At 42.2% G+C, this 12,282-nt stretch overlaps 1 protein-coding gene across 1 annotated transcript; it reads right to left on the bottom strand.

Moving 5' to 3' along the window:
- Positions 1 to 4,474: 4,474 nt before the first annotated feature.
- Positions 4,475 to 11,493, bottom strand: dusp7 (dual specificity phosphatase 7). Its single transcript, XM_071922180.2, has 3 exons — positions 10,555 to 11,493; positions 7,895 to 8,323; positions 4,475 to 5,877 (listed from the first exon to the last, which is right to left on the bottom strand). Exons 1-3 carry the CDS (start codon positions 10,961 to 10,963, stop codon positions 5,561 to 5,563), a joined length of 1,155 nt encoding a protein of 384 aa, XP_071778281.1. The 5' UTR covers positions 10,964 to 11,493; the 3' UTR covers positions 4,475 to 5,560.
- Between the last annotated feature and the right edge of the window lie 789 nt (positions 11,494 to 12,282).

Here is a 12,282-nt window from a genome sequence, read left to right as displayed (position 1 = left end):
CTTTCTTTCTCCCTCGCTGTCTTCTTACATGTACACTGTGCAGATGTGCCATCATTACCCACAAATTGAGAAGCTGAGGAAGACAGGAACGGTTATCTGGGAATTCACACTTGCGTGCACGCACACACACACACACACACACACACACACACACACATACATACACACACACACACAAATATTGTACAATGCATCACTGTCTGCATTTTGGAGAAAGATAGTGGTTAAAGGAATAGTTCACCCAAAAATGAAAATTCTGTCATCATCTACTCACCCTCATGCCAGTTGAAATACAGGTGAAGTTTGTCCATATAACACACAGGGAGGTTGCCAGCACAACTTCATAGCAGCCTTCTCCAAAACAACTGAAGTCAATGGGGACCAGTTCTTCAGAGTTCCAAAAAAACCTATATTTACACCATAATTTAGTGCAAATCTTAACTACAGCTGATTGATTTGCAACAAATAATGGTGTATAGGTCTTTCTATTCACAGTGTGATTGTTTGGCTTTTTTTTTTTTTTTGAACTCTAAAGAACTGGTCCCCATTGACTTCAGTTGTTTTGGAGAAGGCTGCTATGGAGTTGTGCTGGCAACCTCCCTGTGTGTTATACGGACTAACAAATTTCACCTGTGTTTCATTTGGCATGAGGGTGAGTAGATGATGACAGAATTTTCCTTTTTGGGTGAACTATTCCTTTAAGCCTCGTTTCAATGCTGCAATATATCTGGCTTTCCAATGTTGGTATACAGTATCATAAATCCCATGCTGGTATATATTACTGCAATGAGTCATTATGTACTAAATAATGTAGTAAAATGTACTAATATACACTATGAAGAGGGTAAGGTTTGTCTAGTCAGGCATAATAGGCTGATCAAACAGCGGTTGGAGCGGTTGTGTTTTTTTATGATGAACACAAACAAGATGTTCTTTCTTTACCACACACACACACACACACACACACACACACACACACACACACACACACACACACAGTGGTGTATGGGAAGGGAAGTGGCAGAGTTGCAGTTTGAGCAATCGGATATCTCACTGTCAGAAACCTTTGAAACCATGGTGCTTCTGAAAACCACAGCAAAGACACAGCAAGACAAGCCCTGTGTGTGTGTGTGTGTGTGGGAAGAGAGGAAGTCTTAGGCCTAGCATAACCGTAGCGTTGTGAAAAAACACTTACCACAGCCTTGTTGTTTTAAACACAACTTCTTTCAGTATACAGCAAGGCTTTCAAGTACAGTGCATATATGAAAGCTATAAGATGAATACCATGTTACTGCTGCACTTGTATCATTTCAATAGATCAAAACTAATAGAAATATTTGCAACATTATTTGCCATTAAGTCTACAACTAACAAATTGTAATCTTGAAATTAGCAGTTGTTTCCTACAGCTGCCTACTGTAGGAAAGTGATTCTGATACAGTTTCATGGGAATGAATAACCAAGATACAGGTTTTAAAGAAAAAATATTTCAATATTTATTCGCGGTATAAACATGTCTTGTGTTGTTTCCATATACTGTACAATACATAGGGTCAATCGTATTTCCTTCAGCAGACAGAAAGGTGAACTGCCCCCAGTTAACAAGCCCCGTTTTTATACACAGAGACAGATTGCATCTTTTAAAAACTGTTTACAGCACAATACAAAACAGCTATTCAACATGTGTTTGAAGCTGTAACACGATGCAAGATGCATTGTCAAAAAAATCCCTGAAAAATTCCTCAGTGAGGTAACATTTTTAATCATTCACTTTTTCTTTCACTTTGTTTTTGCCTCCTCCACCACCTCTCCTCTCCTCGTTTTCTCACTTTTCCTCCCAAGCTCGTGAGCACATTCTTACCAAGATGTAGCTACAAGTAAGGACACAGAAACTGCCGTTCCTGTGATCTGGCAAATTTACAAACAGAGAAAAAGACTTAGTTTCTCTTTCATTGTTACAAAGACACAAAAACACAAGAAAGCAGCTTGAAATCAACAATATTCTTTTAAATAGAAAAGCTCCGTACTGAAATATATTTCAATCCTAGGGTGCAAGTGATCAAGTCCTCAACATTTCTTTATTGTAAGTGGGATATGACTTCAGACAAGGGAAGTCCATTCAAGCATGGTAGTATTATTTTCATCTCTGATGCTATAATAGGAGAGGAACTTTGCATATAAACTCATAACATATATATACTTAGATATATATTCATATTGAAAGGCCACAGGAATAGCATAGAGCACATTATATCAAAACAAGACGGAAAAAAACCTTGTAATTATTTAAGCCGGGTGGCGTAATCATCTATTGTGAAACATAACTGGCATGCTGAACCACAGCTCTGGCTGTGTGTAGCTGTGTGTGTGTGTGTGTGTGTATCTGCATGCGTGTGTATGTGTGTGTGTGTGTGTGAGAGAGAGAGGGCCTTTCTCAGGTTGGTACTGGGCACGGAGCCCTGTATTTTGGACACCCCAGGTGAAATGTTACTTCAGTCCACAAGCCATTGAGCTGGATCTTGTATAATTATATATAATAGATATAGTACAAAAGAAGAAGAATTAAAAATTCTGAGGTCTTGGATCTACAAAATACTGCAAAAAGGTGTTTGATATATTGCAGAGTAACAAAGAGGACCTTGTGTGACCCGTTACAGTAAAAGACAGCTCACTGTCCATTATTACCGTGTTCTGATTCAAATAACAGATAACAAACGTTTCATTTTTTACACAATGTTTTTCTAAAGTGAGATACAAAGAGTATTGAACAGTCAGCATTAGAAACAAGTTAGAAAGATTATATAAGGCCAGCTAAAACCAACCCTGGTCAGATTCACCAGCCGTCCCCTCTGAAATCCAGTTCTCTGTTTCTGTTGCAGACCCTGTCCACATTACTGCTTTGAAACCACTTGTCGTTGCTTTGCTCTGAACATTGTGCCTCACTTCGCCTACAGATCTTGCCATATAAGTCCTACATTTTACATGCTTGCTGCACTGCTGCACTGTTACTCCACCCCCAAGAGGAAAGTATTGAGGAGGATGGCTGCAGCACCCTAGGGAACTTAAACATATTTTTGGGGGGAACTTAAAGAAGTTCCTGAAACCACTGCAGGATTCTAGCGTTCGTTTCAAGAGCAGTTTTTGAAAACAGTTTTCAAATTAACATGTTGTTCAAATGCTACTGATGTGGACAGGGTCTCAGAAACCTCCCTGGCTACATACTGTGTGCCGCTGTGTTCAGCAGCAACAGTAGTTAAAAAAACTGTCCTCATCGTTCATCTTCCAACTGGTAAAGCAACATCCAACCCCTGGTTACTTCTACTGTTAGAGAGCATACAGTACCACAGCATGCTCAGGTATAGAAAATAATATAGATCTGTTTACTATTAGCTCTATAATATATATCAATTTGTGTGTAATATATCTTTAATATAATATACCCAAGGCTTAAGGGTGAATCAACTCAGACAAAATTTTCTTTGACGAAACGGGCGATCCCTTTGCAGGAAGATCTCCCTTCCATATTCTCCAATGCAGTTAAGGAACAAGAAGCTATTGAAGTAGCTAAGTGCAGTCTGCTGCTGAGGTCAGTCCCAGAGCCGGACCCCCTCTCCGAGCCTCTGTCCCCCGTCAGTGCCAGTTCTGTTCTTTATCCCACACCTACCTACACCCTACTGTGGCCCTGGACCCTACACACCCCAGCCTTGACACCCACCCCGACCCCACCCCACCCCCAGACAAAGTTACAATCTCAGCCCAACCCCTTGTCCTCGCCCTAAACACTTGTCCTGGCAACGGTACAAAGAGCAACTTTTTTGGCAATCTAGCTGAGTCCTAAATGGGACCTAAGATGAGGCATAGGACAACAAATTGAATAACTTCCCCTTGGGCAAAAATAAGTTTGCAATGTAGGCAATACAAGAGTGTTGAGGCACTTCCTTGCCCAAGGTTGCTTAGTAAAGCTGCCCAAAAAGTTGCTCGGAAATTTTATCACAGCCTAACCATCCCCAACCCCAACCTCTCATTCAAGTCTCCAACTCAAAATCTAAACTCAGAGTCATGGATTTACCAGTTTGGCAAACCCAGCAGTAAGACAACATGTTGCGACAGTAGCCTCCAAGGAGCTTTTGAGCTTAATTTCTCACTGAAAGGAAATGAAAGATGAAATTAAAATTAGGCAGCTGTAGGAAACAACTGGTAATTCTTGTTAGACAATTTGATGTACAGTTGTAATGAGAAGAACTGACTTTACTCCATATCTTGTGCTGCTAGGAACTCCACTCTTTCATCCAGTTTGCCAGACTCTTCAAAATCAAATATCTTTACCCATACCCAACCACAATCCCTGTGCCCTATAGCCTTAACCACTGACCTCTGTCCTAACCCCTAACCCTACCCCCCCAGCCTCAACCCTAACCCTAACCCTAACCCTAACCCCACGCCCAAACCCCAGTCCCTGCTCCCTCCCCACCGGACTGTGCAGCTGTTGGGACTCGTCGCAGCCTGGGACTGGCCTCTCCTCTCCACTCCTCTTCTCTGAATGTCTCTTTATCTGCCTGCCTCCAGCACTGGCTCCAAGTGCCAACAAGTCAATGGCTACACCACTGTGCAAACTGCATTAGGTCATTACAAACCTAAAAAAAAAAAAAAAAAAAAAAAAAAAGAAAGAAAAAAAAACTACAAAAAAAGACAACTAGGAATATCACAACAATGTTCTCTTTTGTTGGTGTAGCCACACCCACCCCCTTCTTTAGTTTTACAATCTCTTAAGCCATTATTAGATTGGATTACTTTATGTTTTTGGACAAAGATAAGATTTTTATGCGTGTATATATAAGGTATACATTTGTGCATAAATGTACACAAAAATATACAAAAATGCATATAGACATACTCATTTGTTAAGAACTGCCCATACATTTTCTGCTATGTACGCTAACATACATACATACAGTACAAACATACATACTTTGTTTGTGTGTGTGTTAATTCCTTGGTTTTTAAAAACTCTACATTCAGTAGAGTGAGATTTCCTACTAGTAAATCCCAGATTCTCCACTTGGCACCAGTCAGCTCAGCCCGAGAGCTGAGAGAGAAAGACAGAGAGGACGTTGTCGTCTCATAAATCAAGCACTGTAGATTTCCATGTTCCTATCTTTGTATGAAGCTGTCTGTCCTGCTGTGGCCTTCGCTCAGTTTCTCAGTCAGTTATCTCCCCTCCATTCTCCCTCCGTTACAGAGCGGGCCATTCTCAAGACAAGTTGATCGGGGCTCTTCCACGATCTCAATCACTCTGAGCAGGACGCCATCATACGCCCACCCATCGGTGCCCCGCTGGGTTAAAAAATAGCTTTCGCATTCCGCTTTGCTTTTCCCCTTCCCCTTTAACCTGTCATCTGTGACCTCCCCTGTCCCTTCACCGCTGCTCCTCGGCCAGGCTCTCAGACAAGGAGTCTCGGGAGGCTAAAACATTCATTAAAACTGGCTGCTTCCTCCAGCGCAGCCATTGTTACCATGGTAACAACACCACCTCGACCCTGACGGGACGGTCCTCCGATTTTCATGTGGACTCTAGAGTGTCCAGCTGAAACACGTTGTGATTGGTCGGGGTGGTGAAGAAGAGCTGCTCATGGGTCGGGGAGGAAGAGTGGTTGTCGCAGGGGCTGTTGAGGCCCAGCGTCCGCTCAAAGTCCAGCAGCTGGCCCATGAAGTTGAAGTTCGGGGAGATGTTTGACTTCTTCCGCTTGACGAAGTCGTAGGCGTCGTTGAGCGACAGGTTGAGCTTCTGCATCAGGTACGCCACGGTGACCGTGACCGAGCGGCTGATGCCGGCCAAGCAGTGGACCAGGATGCCACACTTCTTCGAACGGGCCTCGTCTGGTGGAGGAGAGGAAGGAAGAAGGAAAGGCAAGGAAAGAAAGAGAAAAGAGAACAGAGGAAAAGACGAGAGCGAAAGAAGAGAGGAGAGTGGACGGGAGAGGATTAGGTTACTGCGAAAACCTTAAGTCTAGTCATACACGTTCAAATTATCAATGAGTCAAAGGGAAAAAGGAGCGTTAAGATTTGCTTACATAAAACCTGAGTGAGAATATGGATTTTTCTAGTTGGCACTTTCATCAACACTTTTATAGGAAGGACACGTAACAAAACAAGTACAATTAATAGATAAACTATAAAAGAAATAGTTACATTTTTCTCTCCAGAACTATTATATACTGACATTTTATATTATCATATTTTTGAACCAAAACTGAACGATCATTCTCAATGACAGCGGAAAATCACAGAGATATATTTTTCCGGAGGGATGGAGTCTGTTTCTTTCTGCTTTCTAGCTCTCCATACATGGAAAAACCCGAATAAAACCGTCTTACATTATTAACAGGCTACATCCATCCGCCTTCTATCAGATGCGAGCCGCTGCACTATCACTACTGGCCATTAAAGCAAGAGTTGAGTGCTTTCTTCTCTCTCTCTCTCTCTCTCATCCACTCCTCTATCTCTCTGTCTCTGTCTTCTCTCTCCCTCTCTCTCTCTCTGATGGATAGCCCGTTCTCGCTCTCTCTGCCTGCATCTCTTGTTGTAGGATTGGGGTCAGTTGGCTCACAAGCTCAAGCTGCTGAGGGGATGCCAAATTAATTTTGCATGTGATGTGCGCTCACTTGCCAAAATAAAAGGCAAAAGGAAAGAGACCCACCATCGTAGTCAGGATACCCAAACCCAACAAATCTAGTCTCTAAAGTGAAATACGTAGTCATGGGTCCAGAGAAAGTGTACAATCCTATATTTAATCTGCAGATTTGTGCGCATCATTCCATCGTTTTTACACACAACAATATCAGATCCCGGATAGACAGAATTTCATTATGTTTCAAATACATGATAAAACAAGAGTTACTTGATTTATCTTAACATGCAGAGGAACTTTCCATTTATCAGGCTGTTAAAATGCCAGGAAAGTAAAAAAAAATGAAATCCCTCCTCAACTATTTGTAATATCTGAAACCACTTTCACATATTAATTTAAGATGTATAAGGAATCCACAACTTCCAACAAATGAGATGCTGACATGCTCTGAAACTACAAGTAAAAGGTCACATTTGGGTTCAGCCCCTTCAGCCCGAGCCTCTAGCCCTTACCATAATTACCCTGTAACCAAAGAGATGTGATGTAATCCTTACATATTACAGACAGTTAGACAGTACCATATAGCATCAACATGACCCAAATCTGTCATGACCTCTGGCTCTGGCATATGTCATGTTTCCTCCCACCTAAACAGTGACATTACTCTGGATAAGGAACATTTCAATGGTCTGGACAATCCAAGACCCAAACAAAGACCTTGGCGTTCTCATGGACCCATCAGAAAGGGAATTCCCTCGTTCCCTGAGGACTTAGACAGGAGGAATTAAGGGAATTGCGTAGAATACTGAAAATAGACTGGTGATTGAGATTGTGTGAAACACGAGAAAGCAAGTTTTACAGGGCCTATATTCTTGTGGCTTCCCAAAGACTTCATTTCCATATTTTGTGCAAAAAAATAGCTTTATGTATTGTGAAATTAAATGTATTCTGTGTACAACCTACTCTGTAACACACAGGCAGCTGACTATCTAATGCAAACAGAGTTCACCACACTATTTCTGCTGAGAACAATTCCCTGAAACTAATTCTATTTCAAGATATGTCACGATTTCCACAAATACTTTCTTTTCTAGGAAGGACATTTTTCCATGATTTGTGGATAAAATCCTGGATACATGTAGGCAAGGTGAATAATGGTGGAGGGAGAAGGAACGGAGGCCATACATGTGTACACTTTGACACACACACACACACACACACACACACACAGACACATACACTCGAGCACTCCCTGCTTCCACTTACCAATGAACGAAATGGCCTCAGGGAAAAACTGAGAGAGGTTCTGGCTCCAGTGGTCGGAGATGGGGATCTGTTTGTACTTGAAGTCCCCGTCGTGCTCGAACATGTTGGGCAGGTTGGGCGTCACGTTGAGGATGTACTTGATATTATACTTCCCGAGCACATCCAGGTTGGTGGAGTCTTTGGCACAGCCCAGGTACAGGTACGGCAAGATCTGGACCGGGAACGCCGGCTGGTTGTTGGGGAGCGGGCTGCCCTCCGACTCGGTGGCGCTGCCCGGCTCGCGGTCAGATTCGCCGTCCGAACAGTCGGAGCTGATGCGGAGTCCTCCCAGCCCGAGGACAGAGGCTGGCGGGGAACTGCTGGGGCAGGAGCAGTCCAGATTGGTCTCGCAGTGCTCGGGATACTCCGACTGGAACTTGTTGAAGCCCCCTGGACACCGAGGAAAAGACAGGGAAAAGGTCAATATTAGGATATAATAAAGCGTAGAACCTGCACACTATGCTCCAAAATCACTTGTATTAATTAAGACAACTAAGGGTCTTCATCGGGCTTCTCCATCATTTTTGCACACTTCCCTTCAACCCCACACCTAAGAAGATGTGCGTATGACTAAATTAGTCCTAAGCAATGTTAGGAGCCCAGTAAATCATATCACTGAGTGCTACATGAAATGTGAGCTACAACTGGCAGACAGGCGGATTTCTATTGTTGCTGATAAAATGTTTAGCCCTCCAAAACTTCCCCCTGTGTAATTCAACACCTACAAAATGGCAGCTGAGTACTGAGTCTGAAAGACAAGAGCTGGATCCTGAACCTGAATGACAAGAAATGAACCTTCTGAATGGCAGTAAACGCATCGATAAATCTTGAATGTTAATAAAGTGATCTTGAAAAACAGTGTGTGACGACGGCAACAACAACTAAACACATGAATTGTGTTTAAATAAGAACAAGAATCCATTAAACACATACAGTAGTACAGGAATGGTCAGGGAGTGTAAACCCACCTAAATTCAGTTTTCATTTCCAGATTAGAGTTAACCAACATTTTCATTTTGACACACAGATTTATAAATTCATATTATACATCATAGTAGTGTCAACCTGATGTAAGGTACATGATGATAGGGTCTTACAATTGGGGTAAAAAAATGAAAAAGTATAATTAATTAATTTTCTGAAAGTATAATTAATTTTTGTTTATGCCTTATGATGATCACCAACTAGAGGTCACAGTTTACCACCTTTTTACATCACTGGGTAAAGGCTAGCATTATGATGTGATAGTTTATGAGAGGATAACGTGACATTTAAATCATTATGAATAACCAGACAGCTTTGACAGATCTGCTCCATTGAGAAAAGATGAACCCTGGGGAGAATGCAGCAGGACACTGTCAGCCGCTCCGCTACAACACTACTCAGTGGACTTTTTGTGAATGGCAGCTCAGCCTGCGACTTGTATGAAACCTTTCCTGCGAGATGTTTATGCAGAGATCCGATTACATCCCTAACTGATAACATTATGACATTATTTCCTAGGCTCGCTCTGTTTCTAGCTGTTCTTTCTTTTCTGTCTCGGTAGAGGACTGTATGTCTACAGAGCGCGTCGTCTCCTCGTTTCTCTGCCTGTTCATTCATGAAAAAATGCCTGTCTTTTCCTGAAGGAGCACAACATGGCGGGGCCATTTTGCAGCATTTAATTGAAAACATATTTGACCCAACTCGATATTTTCAGACACATTACGCATTTATACCTTACTTTGGAGAATACAGCCACGCGATTTGTCACAGAATTAGCCTGAAAAACCTAATAATTGCTTAATTATGTATTTAGCATAGGCTACGAAACAGCAGCTATGTTCACGATGTCCAATGGCAAAGTTCATTAAGTTTATGACTTCACTCTACTCTGACGATACCGTCTGTTACATTGTTAATTATGTAACAATAACGATATGCTTTTGGAGAGAACTCAAATGAATACAGTTTTCTTTAAGGATATTATACCGTCGCTGCCTTTAGGGTTGAATAAATCACAATACAGCCAAACTTTATAGACGCGTAATCACAGTTTGACTTGTTTTAAGTAGCGCCACACTGTGACATTTCAAATTACAATGTAATAGTAGGATGTAACAACGTTTTTTGCCATTATGATTACTGATTAATCTTGACTTGTGATATGTGACGTTACGATTTTTCAAAAATAAAGCTATATAACATTTTTGTCTAACAGTGCAGGTTCTCAAACGTATCAAACATATCACGGACTCCCATTTAAGACAGCCTGTAATAAATGTAATCCCAGGAAACCTAGCCTGTATGAGAATATTTTTGTTGTTGATTTAGTATTGAATTGTAAACTACTGTAACTGTAAGTGGTGAGTTAGCCGTGGTGAGAGTGAAGCCAATGATCTGAACAGTCATGCGAGTATTCCCTAATTGGGACAATTTCAGTGAATTAAATAATAGTGAGATTAAAGTATGTCTCATCATGCTGCGGGTGGCAGGACCCCATAGGGGAATCTGTGTGGTAATCTACTGGGGAGAGTGGAGAGTTATGGAGCTTTTTATGAATTAAAAACGCGTTTTGTAGGCTATGCTAAAACACTAAACACATGACTATTTCCTGATTTAATGCTCTGTTTCGACCTTACCCTCCAGATAGAAAGCCTTGCACCCGTCGTCCCGCAGCTTCTGCAGGAGCAGCCCCAGGACAGAGCTCCCCAGCCCGGTCTCCTGCCGCTCCGAGGTCGCCTCGTCGTACAAAACCACCACGTCCGTCTTGCAGCGCTTGACAAATTTCTCCTTGTCCTCGTTGTTGGGGATGATGGAGCGGATCGGCAGGTTGCCCTTCTTCAGTCTCCTGAGCATCAGGCCCGGGATGGCCAGGTTGATGGCCGACTCGATGTGAGAGGACTCGTACAGCTCATGGGGTCTGCAGTCCAGCAGCAGCAGAGAGCTGGCCCCGGTCTCCAGCTCCTCCTGCAGCCACTCCACACTCTTACTCGACATCATCATCATAGTCACGATCACAGAGCCTCTCCACAGATGATTAATTTTCATCAGGGAAATATTATTCCGGTTGTCTCCTGGTGTGACGTGAAAATAAATAAATAAAAAGAAAGAAAAGGAAAAGAAAGGAAAAGAAAAATCACGGCGCTAAACTTCCCTTCCCGCTGCCGCCGCCGCCGCTGCTGCTGCTGCTGTTGCTGCCGCTGCTGGCGGGCGCACACACACACGCGCCACACACTTCACACACACACACTCACGCACACGCGCGCACGCCACACACACACGCATACACGCACACCGCGATGCCCCTCTCGCTAGAGCAGGAAACTTGAACATGCAGAGGTTTCTTTCCCGTTCCCCCCCCCTCCTTCAGTCCGATAGAAGTGGAGGTTTCATTCTAGTCCATCGACGTCCATTTGGCAAAACCCGGTCCAACTTTCAGGCGTCTAAAGACCAAATAAAGGACCCTTTGATACCGCGTTAGTTTCGTAGGATTTGAGTTTCGGATGAGGTGTTGCTAGAGCCCATGATTATTGTTATTATTTCTCATGCTGGCCGATGGAGCGCCTCTGGTTTGTCATTTCCACTGGACGCGTTAAAGAGGCTCTGCGGGCTTGTCATTGAGAAGAGGGAGGAGCTGGCAGATTTAAAGCTGCAGAGAGCCGTGAAGGCTTGCAGAGGAGGCTGGGGCTGTTTTCATGCCATGCTCCCCATTCACTAATAACGCTGGATGGGAAATTTGGCATGGCATGAGTAATGCGTAACTAAAAGTCACTATAACATGCAGGTAGTTCCAGTATCCCTGTGGTATAGACTACTTTATGTTTTTTGTTTATTTACTATGGTAGGCCTATCACAATAATATTCCTATAATATCCCTTTGCTGTGATAGATAGCATCCTTCTAAAATGTACTTTTACTAAAATTATTTATGCGTGTAGGCCTATATATTGCGTTTTCTGGAAGTATTTCCCATGTTAAGTTATTATTCATAAGCTGCCAATACTGTTTTTAAAAGAGAGGTCATCCAAAAATAACTTTTGTTTTGTTATACTCAAGTAGACATCTTCCTAAATTTTATTTTATTTTTTTAATATACGGTAGTTTTTTTTATATAGTATATAAGGAATGCAATGAAGGAATTATATCTTCTTGTATTATGGAACAGCATCTCTGTAGATGGTTGAAAGACAAGACAGCCATGTTCCCATAAACCTGTATATAACTGTATATAGTAATATATAATAATTTTCATTATTCCAGATGCTTTACATAGTACAGTAAAGTGACCATCCATATTTATCTCTTTCAACCATCTGAGACAATGTAATTTAATGAAGTCACAGGATTGTGTTTGTCTAGTTTTTGAG

The sequence above is a fragment of the Centroberyx gerrardi genome, chromosome 5 (assembly GCF_048128805.1).
Source record: "Centroberyx gerrardi isolate f3 chromosome 5, fCenGer3.hap1.cur.20231027, whole genome shotgun sequence".
Lineage (NCBI taxonomy): Eukaryota > Metazoa > Chordata > Actinopteri > Beryciformes > Berycidae > Centroberyx > Centroberyx gerrardi.
The sequence above is the reverse complement of the archived record's forward strand: the minus strand, read 5'-3'. Positions and strand labels throughout refer to the sequence as shown.